The sequence below is a fragment of the Lynx canadensis genome, chromosome D4 (genome assembly GCF_007474595.2).
Source record: "Lynx canadensis isolate LIC74 chromosome D4, mLynCan4.pri.v2, whole genome shotgun sequence".
Classification (NCBI taxonomy): Eukaryota; Metazoa; Chordata; class Mammalia; order Carnivora; family Felidae; genus Lynx; species Lynx canadensis.
In genome coordinates, this window is record NC_044315.2 from 33,713,158 (window position 1) to 33,728,998 (window position 15,841).

Below are 15,841 nucleotides of genomic sequence, written 5' to 3' on the forward strand. Positions count from 1 at the left end.
ACAGTAAGATACCTAGTCTCTGCCTCGTTTGTATGGTATGCATCCCATTGATTTTCTTCTTGTGATTATTCTCCTCTTTCTCTTTGCCAAATGGACAGTTTTTACTTCAGGGAGAGAAACTGCTCACTGGCCAGTTGTCTTTGTGCGTTAGACACCATCATATTCTACATGTCTAACATGGCATGTCTGCAAGTTTGTCTGACCCCCTTTGTTTCACTAAATGAAAATCACAGCACTCAGTAATCTGGCACTTGGATAAATTTCCAAAAGATACAAAGTAAAAGAAAACAACAGATCCACATAGTGCACATTCTTCTCTGGTTCTGATGTAGGTTAGAGAGTCTCATTCTGAGGTAGCCTTCTAGATACTTTTTTTTTTTTTAGTATTATTTATTTTTTTCTTTTTTTTTTCTTTTTTTTTTCTTTTTTATACAAAAGTGCTCAAATAAGATGCTTGCAAGTGTTTGGTCTCTTGGATTTCATTCTACTAGTAATGGTAAAATGTGGAAAACAAAAATCTTTGTATGCTGAACACCAATGAAGTTAAAATTAAACCAAAATATTCTATCTATACCAAAACTCTTTAGGAGTTCCTTGGATATTTTGAGGGTTCTTTAAAATCATATAAGATACGGCAAACTCATGCCATTATCCATGGCATCCTATAGCAATTTTGTTGGAAAATTTGGAATTATATTGGAAAGTAAACAGTTGCTCAATTTCCCCTTTTAGAAAAATCCTAATGGACTAGTGAGTATATTCCAAAGTTGACAATGATATTTATCACTAAAATAAGTTTGGTGTAGTTACTGAATGTTACAGAATAGATTTGGAAAGGATTCTAAATAAAACAAGTAGCTTTTCCTGATGTTGGCAATCATGAAAGGAAGGGCCCTGATTATCCAAGTGCTTTGGGCTGGTACAATCACTAACATCCCCGACTTAGTTGAAAACTAGGAATGCATATTATTCAAAGAGTTTTTGTACATGTGGTAAACAGATAATGCTTTAATTGGAAGAGTAACATATATGAACAACTAATGAAAATAACCAAAAGCTAAAAAGAAATGCTATTAAAATAGGCATCAATTATAAGGCACTCTAAATGCATAACTAAAACCAAAAGGAAAAGTACAGCACTTGCCCGGAGTGCTGTATGCCACAAAATGTTTCTGACTGAATAGAGTAACATGAGTTTGGCTTTGCCCCTGTTACATATCATAAATGCAAGTTTCATAGCACATACTATAGACAATATACGATTGAATACATTGTTTTTAAACAACTTGATAGCTGATATATTACAACATTCTCCCCTCCTAAAGGGATATGCACTGACCTTTCCCACATGCACACCTCTTAGATAGTTAATAATTTTTTTATTGCACTAGAGTGTTAGAAATATTGAACTTTGTTGGAAGCCTGGCTAACAAAGGATATCTGAATATGAGTAGGTGGGTGGGGGGAGACTGGGTAGGAAATTAGGGGGTGAGGTTTGACAATCACTGATGTGCATTCCTCATTTCCCTTAAAATTAAAAGTTTATGATATTAAGAAATACCCATATGTCATAAAATGAATAACAAATTGAAAAAGATGTTTATAATACCTTTTCTACCTAAAAAAAGACCCAAAAAACAAAAACAAAAACAAAACAAAAAACAAAACAAAATCATGGAAGAACTGAATGATAGCTATATCTATCTTTTTGTGTGGACACACTGTCTATATATACATAGACACCCCTGTAAAATATGGATATATATGTATATATGTTAGCAGCAACTTTATACTTTGCGCCTCCCTGTTGATTCCAAAAATAAAACAAAACAAAATGAAGTTCTCTTTTACTGTTTGAAGAGAATGGGTACTTTCTCACCAACCAAAACTGAACAGAAGTGTAAAAGTAATCTGACAAGACCAATACTGTAGATTAAGAATATTGCACAAAAATGTGCAAATGTTCAAATTATTTGATATTTCTACAGCAAGATATTACAGATAACAGTTCTACAGCTTAAAAAAAAACCTACAATTTGGAAATAAAAAATGAAGAGTTATGTATCTTTTTTTAAAATTCACTTTATCGAATGATACATTTTGTTAAAAAAAAGTTTACACAGTTAAAAATGAAGCACAGGTCAGCAGTATCTTTACAATACTAAAAAACTAAATCAAAGACTTTCTTTTTAAACATTTCCCCCCATTCCCCCTGAAATGTTATTATGAGCAGTATGGTGGGAAGGGGCGATGTCGCAGCAGAGTCCATTTTATCCTATGAGAAGCCACACCAGCAAACATCTTGCACTGAACTGTAGGACTCTGGCAATTTCTCCTCACACCTAACAAGCAATCCTGAACAAGATGGTGGTTCTTTGCTGTGATTTCTTCTTCCCTTTATTTTGAATCCTTGAGGTATCTGTAAATAAAATCCTTCAGATGCCTCATCAGTCAGGATTCTCTTTATTATTTTTCAGGTTAGATTATTAAACTGTGAATTCTTGGTCCACCCAGAAGAGTTTGTTTTTATTTTGTTTTGTTTGTAATAGTCCCACTAAGTGGTAGTTAGCTAGAAGTTAAGAAGGACTTCTCGAGTGCCCTGTATGGCTCAGAAGAGACTCCGTGGATACTGAAGGGCCTGCAGTAAGAACCCAAAGGGGATCAGGGGTTTCTACGTTGCATAGTGATCAAAGCTGCCCAGGTACTCCAGTGCGGCTCGGTAGCAGAACTGGTACTGGTCCTGCAGGAAACCAAGCATGGGAAGAAACAGGACAAGTGGCTGTGAGTACATTTTAATAGAAAGATGAAAATCAAATTCCAAAACCAGTTACAACTAGACGGGGGCAAAATCACTACTCTCATCAATTAATTCAATCCAATGATCGATCCGTTTTAGTGAGCAAAGAATGATCAGCCTCATGGGGTGTCTGTTCACTTCACCAATCAGTTTGACTAAAATAGTCTCCTTATTCCTAAGTTGTAATGGCGAGAGTGAATATTATCTTCCAGACAGTGTGAGCATTTCTCCAAGCAGTACCAAACAATTACCAATACCGAACATGTGAACATATCACTGCTGTCTTTTACAACTATCTGCTTATTTGTGATAACTTATTCTCAGTTTGCATATTAAAGACAGGCTAATTCAGACACACATTGTCCTGAGGAAAACCTGGATTCATTTATCTTCTGGGCTATTGAAAAAATGATTTGAATAAAAAAAAATCGTATCAGATAATAGACCTTAGTACCTGCAATCAGAATTACCCACCATCATTTCTGATGTTATTATTTAAGTAAGGGTGAGGAATAGTAGATACATAAAGCCATTTACAGAGGGCTCTGGAGTTTCAAGCTTTTCATCCCCTGAAAATGGCATCAAGACTGGCTGCCTATATCAAAAAACACTCGTGTCATTTGGCCTAATTCAGTGTGATTGCTGGTTATCTGTTCTAGAACGGCCTACATTAAAATAAAGTAACTTGAAACATGTCCTTTTTCAGACAGGAAAGAACATTGTCATATTGGAATAAGTTGGGGCATTGTTGGAGAGAGAAAAAGTAGAATTTTTGCCATAAAAGAAAGTTATTTTCAGCAGCCAATGGGGCTGAAAGTAGATAGTTTCTATTTTGCTTAAATGTGCATTTTTTTATAATAAAAATGGTAATGCAAAATAAATGGAATTTGCTTCCCTATGTTGTCACAGTAAGCTGCTTGGCTAAATGTTAAAGGGTTTTTAAATGTCCAATTTCCCTCTGCTACCCCCAGCACCCATTAAGTTTGTCAGGCCGACATCATGCTTTGGGCATTGCAAGCCAAATGCTTGTACTATTTTGAAATCACAATTTGGAAGATATTGTGGGTAATGAATTTAGGAATACATATAAATTGTATAATTTGGCGGCCTTTTGAGGAGCAGAAACACTCACTCATTAGAAATGAACAGTCAATATGCCAGACTGGCTATATCACAAACTCATATTATTCTAAAAAAAAAATAAGAATTTCATTATCAGTTATTAGGAGAGAATATGGGGTATTAATGTCTCTAGGGCCTTTCCAGGATCCAAATATATAAAATGGCATACACAGAGGGGAAAGAATGAGGTTCAAAAGTACTAAACAACTGGATTTTTCCTACAATATTTTCCTGTATCTTGTTCTGGTGTCAAGAGTCTCTGGATTCTATGAGGTCCTGGCTAATAAAACCTATTACTTGGTTATTGAGATGTGACAAACTCATGGAGATTTTTCTCACCTCTGTCTGTACCATGGCTGGTCGTTGTGTTCTTAACATTTTGACAGTCTGGAAGATATCTACAACTCCTTCATATCTCATTCTTTCCAAAACAATGCTTAGTGTTATGAAGACTCCAGTTCTTCCGACGCCCGCACTGTCATAATGACAAAGACAGCGTTACTGGATGCGACACTCATAGTCTTCACCACGTTTGCTTGGAAGCAGACATATGTGCACCTGTTTCCATATGACATCAGGTTCTTCCACAGCAATGTTCAGGAAAATGTGGTGTTGCATTAAAAAATGACTACTCTTAGGAAAATGTGTCATGGTAAAATGTGAGAATGAATGTAGGGTAATTAAGTCCTACTAACACAATGACTTTTCAACTGGGATTTGGTAAGATGCAGGAAACATAAATATGGGAAATAAATAGATGCAGGGAATGGTAAGTCAAATATAGGTTAATACTCTTCATGCAGATCCTGAAATTGTAAACCCTGCCTGCTTAATATTTTTAAAGTGTGAAATAATTTTGATAAGGTAAGGTAGACTTCAATTTTATTTATTTCTTGTAGTCACTTACAATCTATGCAGGATGTTTCATCATTTAGACATGTCAATAAATAAGAAGGCTTATAGACTCTTCAAATTTAGACATTAGTTTTGATTTGAGAAAACAGATTCTGTTATGGGATTTTTGATACAGGATTCTTATTTATTCTTTAGAAGGGTTGGTGAATGTCTTATATGTACATATTGTGTAAATGTATATATATTTGTACTCTCTGCTGAAAATTAGGACTTTAACAGATTCTCAAAGGGGTATTACCTTAAAAAAAATGAGCTATATGTTTATCTACTAGTTTTAGATGTTCAGGAGCTAAAACACCAGGATTCTTTCTACCACATTAGCAATGTTTTGACTTTGTTTTCTTTATTGTTTTAAGATAATTCCAGAATGTTCACTGCAGCTAGAGAAGAAAATTAATTCATAGCTTTTGTGCTCTTAAAAAGTAGCAAAGCATCTGGAGGTTTAGGTAATGAGGAGAAGAGTGAATAATCTGAAAAATCCCTACATTTTTGGATCCTAATTAAACAGCATGTGTAACGCTTGGGTACAGGCTGTAGAAAATGGATGGATTCATTTACTTGGGGATGCAGCTGACAGGCATATATAAATAGTGGGTCCCTTTATAAACTGGGTTTTCTAAAGATCCCAAACAGAAATGTTAAGTGCAGCTTTAAAATCCATGGGCAGTCTTTACTAAGTGGCTGAAGATGTCCAGGAGTAGTCAAGGTTCTCTGTTAAGAGAGTAGATGACCTTGAAGGTCCCTTTCAACCTTGAAAGTCTCTCTTACTCCTGAGAGGCTGTGATTTATGATCTTTTTTTTCCCCCCTGAATGGTCCAGGTATTCCAGAGTCTATTTAACCTTGATTTGATTGCTCAAATGTATCAAAATATAGGATTTCTGGATTTCTACTAGGTGCTTTCAAGAAAATAACAGACAGTGGCCTTACAACTTCTGAATTTATTGACTTCAGAATGCTAGTTTAATAACTTGTAAATGAGGTGAATAGTATTTTAAGGATATTCCCAGATAAGGTAAAATATCTAGAAGTCATATATATATATATATATATATATACACACACACACACACATGTATATGCGTGTATATATATACATATATGTGTGTGTGTGTGTGTGTGTATAAACAGGTCATAGGTAAACTCCTTATACTAAAGAAGTATTTAAATCATTTTGTGATGGTAAAAGCAATGGGAAGTAAACACATTTATACACTTAACTTTATGGCAATGTCTAAAGTTAAAAATATATATTAAATATATCCTTTTTTATAGTTTATACTAGAAAAGTTTGAATTAGCATTTGGGCAACTTATGTAGAAAGTTAAGGGGAATACTCAGGTAATTTAAGTCCAATCTATACCATCCATTGTGTCTGAATATTGGAGTGTATATGTTATTCCCTACATGCTCTTTGGTTTTCTAGAACAAAGGATTTTGGATAACTGAACACAAAGCTAATGTGAATAAATAAGATCCACTACTCATAGAATATACCATGTCTGGGGAACATGATGTACTAGAAAGAATCTCAGAGATGAGCGGAGAAAATTGAGATCAAGAGAAATCGCCCTACAGTCACAGAGCTAAGTGATGACAGAAGTGAGGCTAGAACTCAGGTATCTTAAAGCTTAAATTGAATATTTCTCCTATTTTGAGATCTTGTCTTCCATATCACTAAAAATCATAGTTTGGCATCTATGTCTTTCTTTTATTTTCCGTTTTTTACCCTTCCTTTCCCCCTTCCTTTCCCTGTCCGTTCCCCCTTCCCTTCCCTTTCATTTTTTCAAGCAAAATAAATTTTTAAAGTAAATTCCCTTAAGATTTCAACCACAAAGGGATTAGAAATTGAGACTTCAAATTGATAGAATCTGAAAATATGTTAGTTTAAATAAAATTAGGTGAATTCCTTTTGTTGGAGGGTTTCTCCATAACAACTTCCAAAAGCACTAAATTTATGGTGAGTGTCCTTTCTGAACTGTTTACTTGCTATTTCTATTAACTTCAATGACTTGAATTATAAAATGCCGTGGAAACTATTGAAAATAATTAACTTGAAGGTGCTTCATTTTCTGATATAGCAACAATTTTCAAGCAAATTGCAATTTTAACTGAGGTACCATTCTAATCATTTACTGACTGGCAAGAATTAGTATTATCATTAAGGCTTGATAACTATTTACGGGTTTCCTAAAAAGACAAACACAGGAGATAGAGAAGAATAGTTATCAGTGTAATGCTATGGAAGTAGAATAAGTAAGAAATAATTAACTGAACAAATTATCATGAGGGGATATGACAACAATTCCTGCTAAGGTAAACTAGGTAAGGGAAAAAATGCAGTTCGGTCTTTGCTAAAAGATGTAAAATTTGGGGATAAAAATCTTACCTCTTGTTATTTTCATTTATTTTTGAAAAGAGAGAAATGAGACTTGCTTTAGATTTTACAATATATGTCTGAGAATAAAATATCAATTATACTGATTCACTACAATAAGCTTGTACTGACAATGAATAGAAAGCAATGCACATTTTCAAAGTTACTATTACATTCATCACAAATGGAAACTCATCATTCTTGATGGTTAACTCACCTGCAATGGACTGAAATGGGCCCATCTTGGCCAAACTGCTCTTTTGTTTTATGTACTTGGCCAATGAAGTCAATAAATCCTTCTCCAGACTTTGGCACTCCTTGCTCTGGCCAGTCAGTGAACTGGAACTGCCTCACTGTTCGGGACTGTCCGTCCTATACAAAGAAAGCCACATACCCAGCCACAGAGGAGGATACCAGGAAGATCCAGCCAGTGTACAGACCACAGCAGCAGGAATTTTTTTTTTTTTCCAAAAAGAATAAAAAAAAAAGAGGTGTGTGTGTGGGGGTGTTAGAAACATGTTTAACTAGAAATTTAGTCACATGTGTGTCTTATCTGTTATTAACACTGTCTATATTCACATATATTTAAATTGCAAATTCAGTCTGGCAATGCCCAAGTAAAAACCTGGGTTCTTGTAAAAAGCCATCTAGTTCCCATATTAGTAAATGCTTCCATGATCCAAAATTTGCCTTCAAAACCAAAGTGGAACATATATACTCTATTTTAAAAATTTCAGGAGCCAATAACTTAATATTGAAAGGAGCAACTAGGCATGTCATCCAGACCAGAGATTTTGCTATTGTCACAATAACTTCCCGTCTGCTGTGCTTGCTTGTATCTAGCATTGTCAAATGACAAATAGTGACACTAAAAGGATCTGACACCAACTGGGTAGCTGTTAATCTCGATGCCCCACATGTCTCAGAGGCATACAATTTCTAGCCATGGTAGTGTATATAGCATGTGTTATGCAACTATGCTGTTGGGTGGGAAGGAAGTAAGGGGTCCCTCAAGGAGATAAAAGAGATTATTATCAAATAAACACTCTATTCTGAAAAAGCGCTCTTCTGGCTGACCACAGGAATTAGGCACTGTGGGGAGTTTAACAGACAGACCAATGGAAAGAAAACAAGCTGGATATGAGAGGAATCTTTAAAGTGATTAGGCAAAACTACTCTGACTCATGAAGTAGAAATGATTTGAGAAAGATCTACTAATGTGCCTCTGATTCCTTCTAGAACAGTGTTTTCAGAAGCACAAGAAAAGCAGAAGGGACCCTCTCTTTAATTGGAGGAATAAGAATTATGGCCATAAACTTTCTTCCCTGAATCTGCTGAGAGGGAGAGGGTCCAAATTCCATGCTTGGAAAGACTGATCCTATTTGAAGAGGCTCTGCTCCCAGTTAAGCCTTCAACTTGTTCCTCCTTTCCATTTTTGTAACATCTCTTTCCCCTTTAAAGGCCTTTGGATATGGGTATGCATGTTCCCAAGATTCTGGTTAAGTAGACAGAGACCCAATCTTTCCCATTCAGTCAGACTGAGAGGAGGGGATGGCTTAGCTCAAGATGGGCATACATAACTTGTGTCTTGTGTTTTCCACAGGAAAAGGGCATATTCCTGACTGTCATCATTTGATAAAACAGGAAGATCACATTAACTTTGTGGGAACACTGAGGAATATGCAAATAACTGCTTGGCCCCATAACTAACTTATGGATGGTAACCATGGAAGCATGATTTACTTCCCTCTGTTTCTGGAAAAGGTTTGGAAAGCACAGGAAGGAAGCCAAAGACTAGGTAATGCAGATTTGTCCTCCTCTGAATATCCTGGGGATTTCATTTCTGACTACAGTTGCTTTTAGCAGCAAGAAGAGGTCATGTGCACAAACCCTTACTATTTGGAGGAGACACCAGCTGACTCCATTTAAAGGTTACCTGTTTAACAATACTGTCTTCCAAGTGCCAACTCACTCTCTAAACTGCTAAGTTCAGATTAGAAACACACTAGGAGCACAGACATCAAATGCTATGGCAGCTAAGAAAATTATAAAATCACAGGGAGCCTTTTAAAAAAATAATTTGAATAAGTTCTTCAATATTTCTTTTTCTTTTTGTGATCAGATTTAATTTGGGCAAGTGAGGAGTAGTAAAGAAATTGTGTCTGTTATTTGCAGGGCCTAACCCCCAGTCTTTACCATCAGAAATGGTTGGTGAATTTTCTTGGAATGTACTTAAGGTTTTCACTCACATATCTATCTTCAAATTATGAAAGGGCAACTGTGTGTATGTATGTATGTATGTATAACCAAAGCATGCTTACTTGGGCAACTTAAAAAACTCAACCTACGGACTTAACTGCTATTAACTGCTATCTTGAGTATGGTCACCTTCAGAGTAGTTAAGATTTCAGACTTTCTGGGATTAACAGATCTGTCACCTGTGCCAACCAGTCTGCTAGCCAATTTCTCCTTCACTTTAGGCCAATAGCCAGGGCACGGCTTTGGAGATTAGCAGACAATCTCTAAACACGAGTATTGGTTGGGAAAGCTGCTGTCCAGAAAAAAAAAAACACAAAAAAAGCAAAAAAGCAAAAAAACAGTGGATCAAGTAAATAGCTGTATCCTGGAGTTTCATTCAACCCACCTACTGTGACAGTTCCAAAAACAAAGCAAGGCTTTGGACTGACCCTGCTCTCTCCTAAGATATGTTTGTAATCATGGTTTGAAAGTGGCCAAAGGCAAGGATATTAAAGTTTATGCATAGAACATCTTACATCAGGGCTGAACCTTGGACTCAGCAATCTAGATAAGAAATGCAGAATGAAAATTAGCCAACAAGGGTCGTGGGTGCACAGCTCTCATGGACAGACACATTAGCACACCGAGGAATAAACCATGCCAGGAATCAAATTAGAATGTGCAAAGCTTGTCAGAGTCTTCTAAAGAATGCCATTTGCTCTGCAGTTTTAAAATCATACCAAATTAACCTCTAAGTCCACATGACCTAGAGGGCTTTGCAAAACAACAACATATTTACAGCCTCAAGTAATGAAGAAGTCAAAAAAGCTCCAAAGAGAATAAGCTGAGAAAGTGAATATAAGCACAGCCAACCAATCAGTAAATGCTTCCCAGGACACACACTCACCAAGTGTATCCCCAAAGTTGGGCTGCCAGATGTTATGTTTGAATGGAAGCCAAGCCTGCATGTGAGGACACTTGCCAGACAGAGGAAAAGTTACTCTTACAGTAAAAAAAAATAGTCCTCCAAGATAAGTTATTTCTTTACACTTTGGGAGTATGATCACTTGGCAGATGTTTCTCCAGAGATGCTTATTTATTTTGAGAGAGAGCACATGCATGGGCAGAGAGAGAAAGGGAGAGAAAACATCCCACTTAGTCTCCGTGCTGTCAGCACATAGCCCAGTGTGGGGCTCGATCTCAGGAACCCATGAAATCATGACCTGAGCTGAAATCAAGAGCTGGACACTTAACCGGCTGATCCATGCAGGGACTTCCCCAGAGATTCATTTTAGACTGCTTTTCAGCTAATGGTTAAGAGCATAAGATTGTGCAAACTTACCCTGGCATCTGTGACCTTGAATTCTCTTAGGATATACTGTGGCATGTTGTACTCAGCCATGGGATCTACAACAAAGTACTGGTATCTTGCAGATCGTTCTGCGGGCCAGTATTGGTGACATTTCTCCTAAAAGGAGAGAGGATTAATGTCAAATCATACAAAGTACAAATATTATCTATCATCTATCAATCTACATTTCTTTCTGTCATTAAAAAAGTTCAAAATTCAAGGCCATTCCAATGGCATGTGACCCATTTTCTCTTTGAAGCCATAAGTTCCCTGAGAAGAGGGAAATCATGTGGTTTAATATTTGCCCATGGTACAAAGCACAGAATTGGCATACAGAAGGTTATTAATACACATAAATTAAATTGAATACTTTGATAGTATAAGTGTCTTCATACCTACAAGTTCTCCAAATAATTACCCCAGTCCTTGGATATAATGCTGGCCCTATCCATCATGCATTGCACCACCAGAGGAGACTTGCATCAGAGCGTTATGGAATAATAAGGACCAGCAAGTGTGAATGGAGAAAGAAACTTCTATATTGATTTGGTCCAGTCTCCCTTATCAGCTGAGGAAACTGAAGTCCAGGCAGTTTTAATGATTTGGCTAAATTTTGCAGTGTCAACTCTGAAGAGTCAGAATAGTCAAGTTAATTTCTTAGTTTGGCATTTTTTTTTGGCTCTCTTTATGTGGTTTAAATGATGGGTTTTAGATCCATCTCTACCATTTAATTTATACAAAGAAGAGAGAAAGAAAATATCTTAAGCAAATATAGCAAAATGCTTGCATCTATTGAATCTAAGTGGTAGTTCCTTAGGTATCTCTAATACTATTTATATTATTTTATTAGAGAGAGAGAGAGAGAGAGAGAGAGAGAGAGCAAGCTGGGGATGGCAGAGGGAGAGAGAGAGAAAATCTTAAGCAGACTCCACATCCAGTGCCGAGCCTGATGGGGGCTTGATCCCACAACTGTGAGATCATGACCTGAGCAGAAATCAAGAGTCAGGTACTTAACCAACTGAGCCACCCAAGTGCCTCATATACTATTTTATATATTTTTCAGAATAATCATTTTCAAAAAGTAGAACTGAGATTACCAGATTATATCCTTGGAAAAACTATGTAACTATTCAACCTGGGTGGAGAATGGGCAAATAAGAATTTGCTTTACAGATGTAAGGAAGTCAAGTTCATTCCCACAGAGAAATGAGGGTACATTTGCTCATGAAACTCCAGCTTTTCCAGAATAAAAAAAAAGATTGTGCCTGGAAACAAAATACTAGATCTTTCTCCAAAACACACAAATTAAAGAACTTGATGTGGCTTTGCAAGTTAAAAAACAACAGAATAATGAATGGCCCAGAATGTGACCAGAGAACTCTGCATTTCAAAGAAATGATGTTGGCCCTTGGGTTATTAGAATGAAATTGTCATTTCTTCATGGTGAATGTCTTATGAGAAGACACTCACTCTGCCCATCTCACGCAGCTTGGTGAGCATCACAACGATGGTGGAATTGTGTTCCCAGAGCATCCGCCAGAAGTCTTCTGTGGTCTCTGCCAAGGGCCCCTGGGTAGCAATGTAGGCTTTCTGTTGTCTGAATTATAGAGAATAAAAATAGCATGTTAAAGTAATCAGAGAACACGCAAAGGTTCACATATGATATGTAAACACCAAACCCAAGGATGAACACTGAAAACATATTATCATTGCAGTTGTAGTAAATGTCCATTAAGATTGTGTATCAAATAAGAATGTTTACTATATTTGAGGGACTTTGTAAAAGAAATTGCTTTGTTACTATTATCATGTAGGTCTTCATTATTATTTAAATTTTAGTGCAATGCTCATAGCTCGGTTTTATGTATCATACAAATCACTTAAACACTGGTGTGGCTTTGCTTTGTAGAAAGGACTCTTACATAATCTATTACATTTATGAAATAAATCTTCTGTATTAACTCTTTCCACACCCAAATGGTTTCTAAAGGAAGAGTACAAAAGGCAAGAATAAAGACTTCATGACTGCTTCTTCTTCTACCAAAAAACAAACAAACAAACAAACAAACAAACACACACCAAGGGACTGAATGCTGACCTATGCATAAAGAAGATGTTTTCAATTGAGATGAAATTCATTCTGGCTTATGAAACTGGGGCACATGTAAATATCAAGGCTTTGGACTGTCAGAGGAGCAAGCGTATATACCTGTATCCATCAATAAAACTGGCATTGATGTAATCAGATCCTTCTACTCCTCGGATAGGCTGCAGGCATACCCTTGTGGATTCATATGGCATAATATTAACAAGGCGATTTTTGAATTTATTACATGGAAGATTGGCACTGATGAATCTTGAGGTGTGAGCTTTAGAGCTGGCTAGACGCTGTTGAATAGAAAAAAAAGAAAAAAATCTGACAAAGATAATTTTAGCCTACAGTTAGACGCAATGTACCCGAGATTTCCTCTTTAGAGGAAAACTTTAGAGTAAAGCTTTTGTTTATTTTAAAGCAAAGGACTCTTCAAACTGCACTGCTTTTCACTTCTACCTAATGATTCCATATAGTCTACTGACTTTTTAAGTATGTTCTGAGAGTATGATCTCTCAGTTTAAATTAAGGTACAAAAGAGCTCGAGGTATTGTTAGGAAGCAAAGGACAGAGAAAAGGGAAAGAGGAAGAAAAGTATTTTATAGTCAGACACCTGAGAAGGTCAAGTGAATCTTGTAACTTCAAAAACTTGAAAGGTTAAGAAAGTGAGGCCACTATTCAGAGACAATCCCAGAATGACTTGCTTCTGAATTACCACATCACATCCAATATCATACCTTAAATTCAAGCTCCATTCCTGTGACATTCTCTCCTGCTTCTATTTGTGTCAGCTTCTGAATGTAGGCATACAAGTTTCTAGCTGGCACTTCGGTATTTCCACAAGTCACTGCTTCTAACAGTGCATCATGGATAAAGATGTATTGGTCTTCTGTTTGAACCATGTAATTCCTCTGGGCTCTCATTAAAGTTACATGGCCATAAATATCTACAGTTTTTTCATGCTTTATTCTTTCTAACATGGCGTCTATTACAATGAAACAGCCAGTCCTGCCAACTCCCGCACTACAAGAAAAACAAAAGAAAAGTCTAAATAAATCTACCAGGAAACAAACACATAAAAAATTATTTTCATTCTTATTAACTAAATTTTAAATCCATTAATTCTTTTCAACTAGCTATTGGGATTATTTTGGAGCACTCTAAAATAAAAGGTATTATCAAGTCACCGTAACCAGAGGGGAGGGAATCAAATACCAAGTATAATTAATTTGGTTTCAAAATGTAAATCCATAATCACTATGCTCCTTGATCATGTAAAACAAAGCATACATTATTTTGAAACTGTTATTTAAAAAACACATTTAGGTTGTTTATATTAGAAGGTATTTTGTAAATTGGTTAATATCTAACTAGGCTATATCTTTTTGCAAATCTCCATTTATTTCAGTTCAATTTGCGAAATAAAAACTAGAAAATCATTCAGTATGAAATATTTCATATTCTAAAATGCAGCAAGGAAGTTTTAAGATCAATTTAGTGGGAAATATATAATTAAGATATTGAACTGCTATTACACACTAAAAAAAAAAAAAGAGCAGGTAATTCTCAATGGAAATAAATTCCTAATAAAAAAACAATCACTAGAGAGTACAGGCCAGTTTTTCTTCTCTTCCAGAGTTGAACATATTTTGAAATTCCAGGTGAAATTCAAGTATTCTGTGTGGGAAAATAAAAGCTTCAATCTTTGTTATTGAAGAAGCTCTGAGGCATTTTTTAAACTCCATTACTTCTGGACTTATGGGTCATTTTCCAGTTGGTGGAAACAGATTCAAAGAAGAGAAGGTAAGAGATAGCAAAACCCCAAAACAAGATATGCTGTTCCAAGGAGACAATCTAATTTACTGAACTGGATTACAGAGTCAGGTGGTTGAAACATTGGAATTTCCTCAAGTGTTGGAAAGAACACTAGCAAAATAACACATCTGTGTTCTTAAATCTCTAGGTAAGTCTTGTTTGTCTCTTAGCAAACTCTTTAGAGTGAGTCCATTTATGTGTCAAGTATGGTTGAATCCAAAATATTTTTCTCTTCCTGATCATGGATATTTACCTGGCTGGGAAACATGTAATTAACAGGAATAGGTATACACAACCACCATAGATACTAAGCAACAGTCTCCTTCATTAGCTACATGCCACTGTTTCCTGTCATTTGCGTATCTATGCATTCATTTATTTGTCCATCTGTCCATCAACATATCCTTCTCTTCATTCAATGAACAGTACTTTGTTCAGTAACATGTGGGATACAACATTAAAGATGACTTAGATCTTACTTTTAAAGAGCTCAACATCTATCAATGAGGTAAAAGGTTACTTAACTATTTATACTAATGGACAGAAAGAAAACAAACAAAAACCAGGATGTGTTGGTTTTGTGGCATTTGAACCAGGACTTGAAGGACACAAAGGACGGGGAATTTAGGAGGCTAGAATAGCAAAAGAGAAAAAAATGGCTTTTGCAGCCATATGTTGGCTTTGGGAGTTACATATGAAACTTTTCATTGGCCTAGTGAGGCACTTGTACAAGGAAGATACCAGAACTTCAAATGGATGAGTTTAGGGAGCACTAGGGTACCTGACTCAATTGAAATGGCAATTTCTCTCTAGTGCCAAGTGCCTACAAGGTGGTAAGTGAGCATTTTGTGATAAATAATACCTTTATTTATGTACTGAGCAGTACAGATCAAATCTAGCTTCCACACAAGGCCCTCAGGTTTGTAGACTAGGTTAAGCAGGAATATGATAGGAACACTATTTAAAAATTGCTTACTTTTTATGTCCTGTCAGACATAAAAAATGACTGTTAGTATTTAGTCAGAGAGCCTCTGGATTTTCATTCTAAGACTGCATTCAAGGTTTAACCACAAAGTGATACGACGCTGAGATGTAATGCAAAAGCTTTTGGAGACAAAGAGTCTTTGAAGTGACAG

At 36.1% G+C, this 15,841-nt stretch overlaps 1 protein-coding gene across 37 annotated transcripts in view; it reads right to left on the reverse strand.

The window, feature by feature from the left end:
• Positions 1 to 2,069: 2,069 nt before the first annotated feature.
• PTPRD (protein tyrosine phosphatase receptor type D) overlaps positions 2,070 to 15,841 on the reverse strand; it is a 528,787-nt gene continuing 515,015 nt past the window's right edge. For all 37 annotated transcript variants that reach the window (XM_032595610.1, XM_032595608.1, XM_032595594.1 and 34 more), the window contains 7 exons: positions 13,628 to 13,913; positions 13,008 to 13,186; positions 12,269 to 12,395; positions 10,790 to 10,915; positions 7,427 to 7,581; positions 4,259 to 4,394; positions 2,070 to 2,740 (listed from right to left, as the gene is read on the reverse strand). In XM_032595610.1, coding sequence (XP_032451501.1) covers positions 2,672 to 2,740; positions 4,259 to 4,394; positions 7,427 to 7,581; positions 10,790 to 10,915; positions 12,269 to 12,395; positions 13,008 to 13,186; positions 13,628 to 13,913 — 1,078 coding nt within the window. In that variant the 3' untranslated portion in view covers positions 2,070 to 2,671. The remainder of the gene's footprint in view (positions 2,741 to 4,258; positions 4,395 to 7,426; positions 7,582 to 10,789; positions 10,916 to 12,268; positions 12,396 to 13,007; positions 13,187 to 13,627; positions 13,914 to 15,841) is intronic.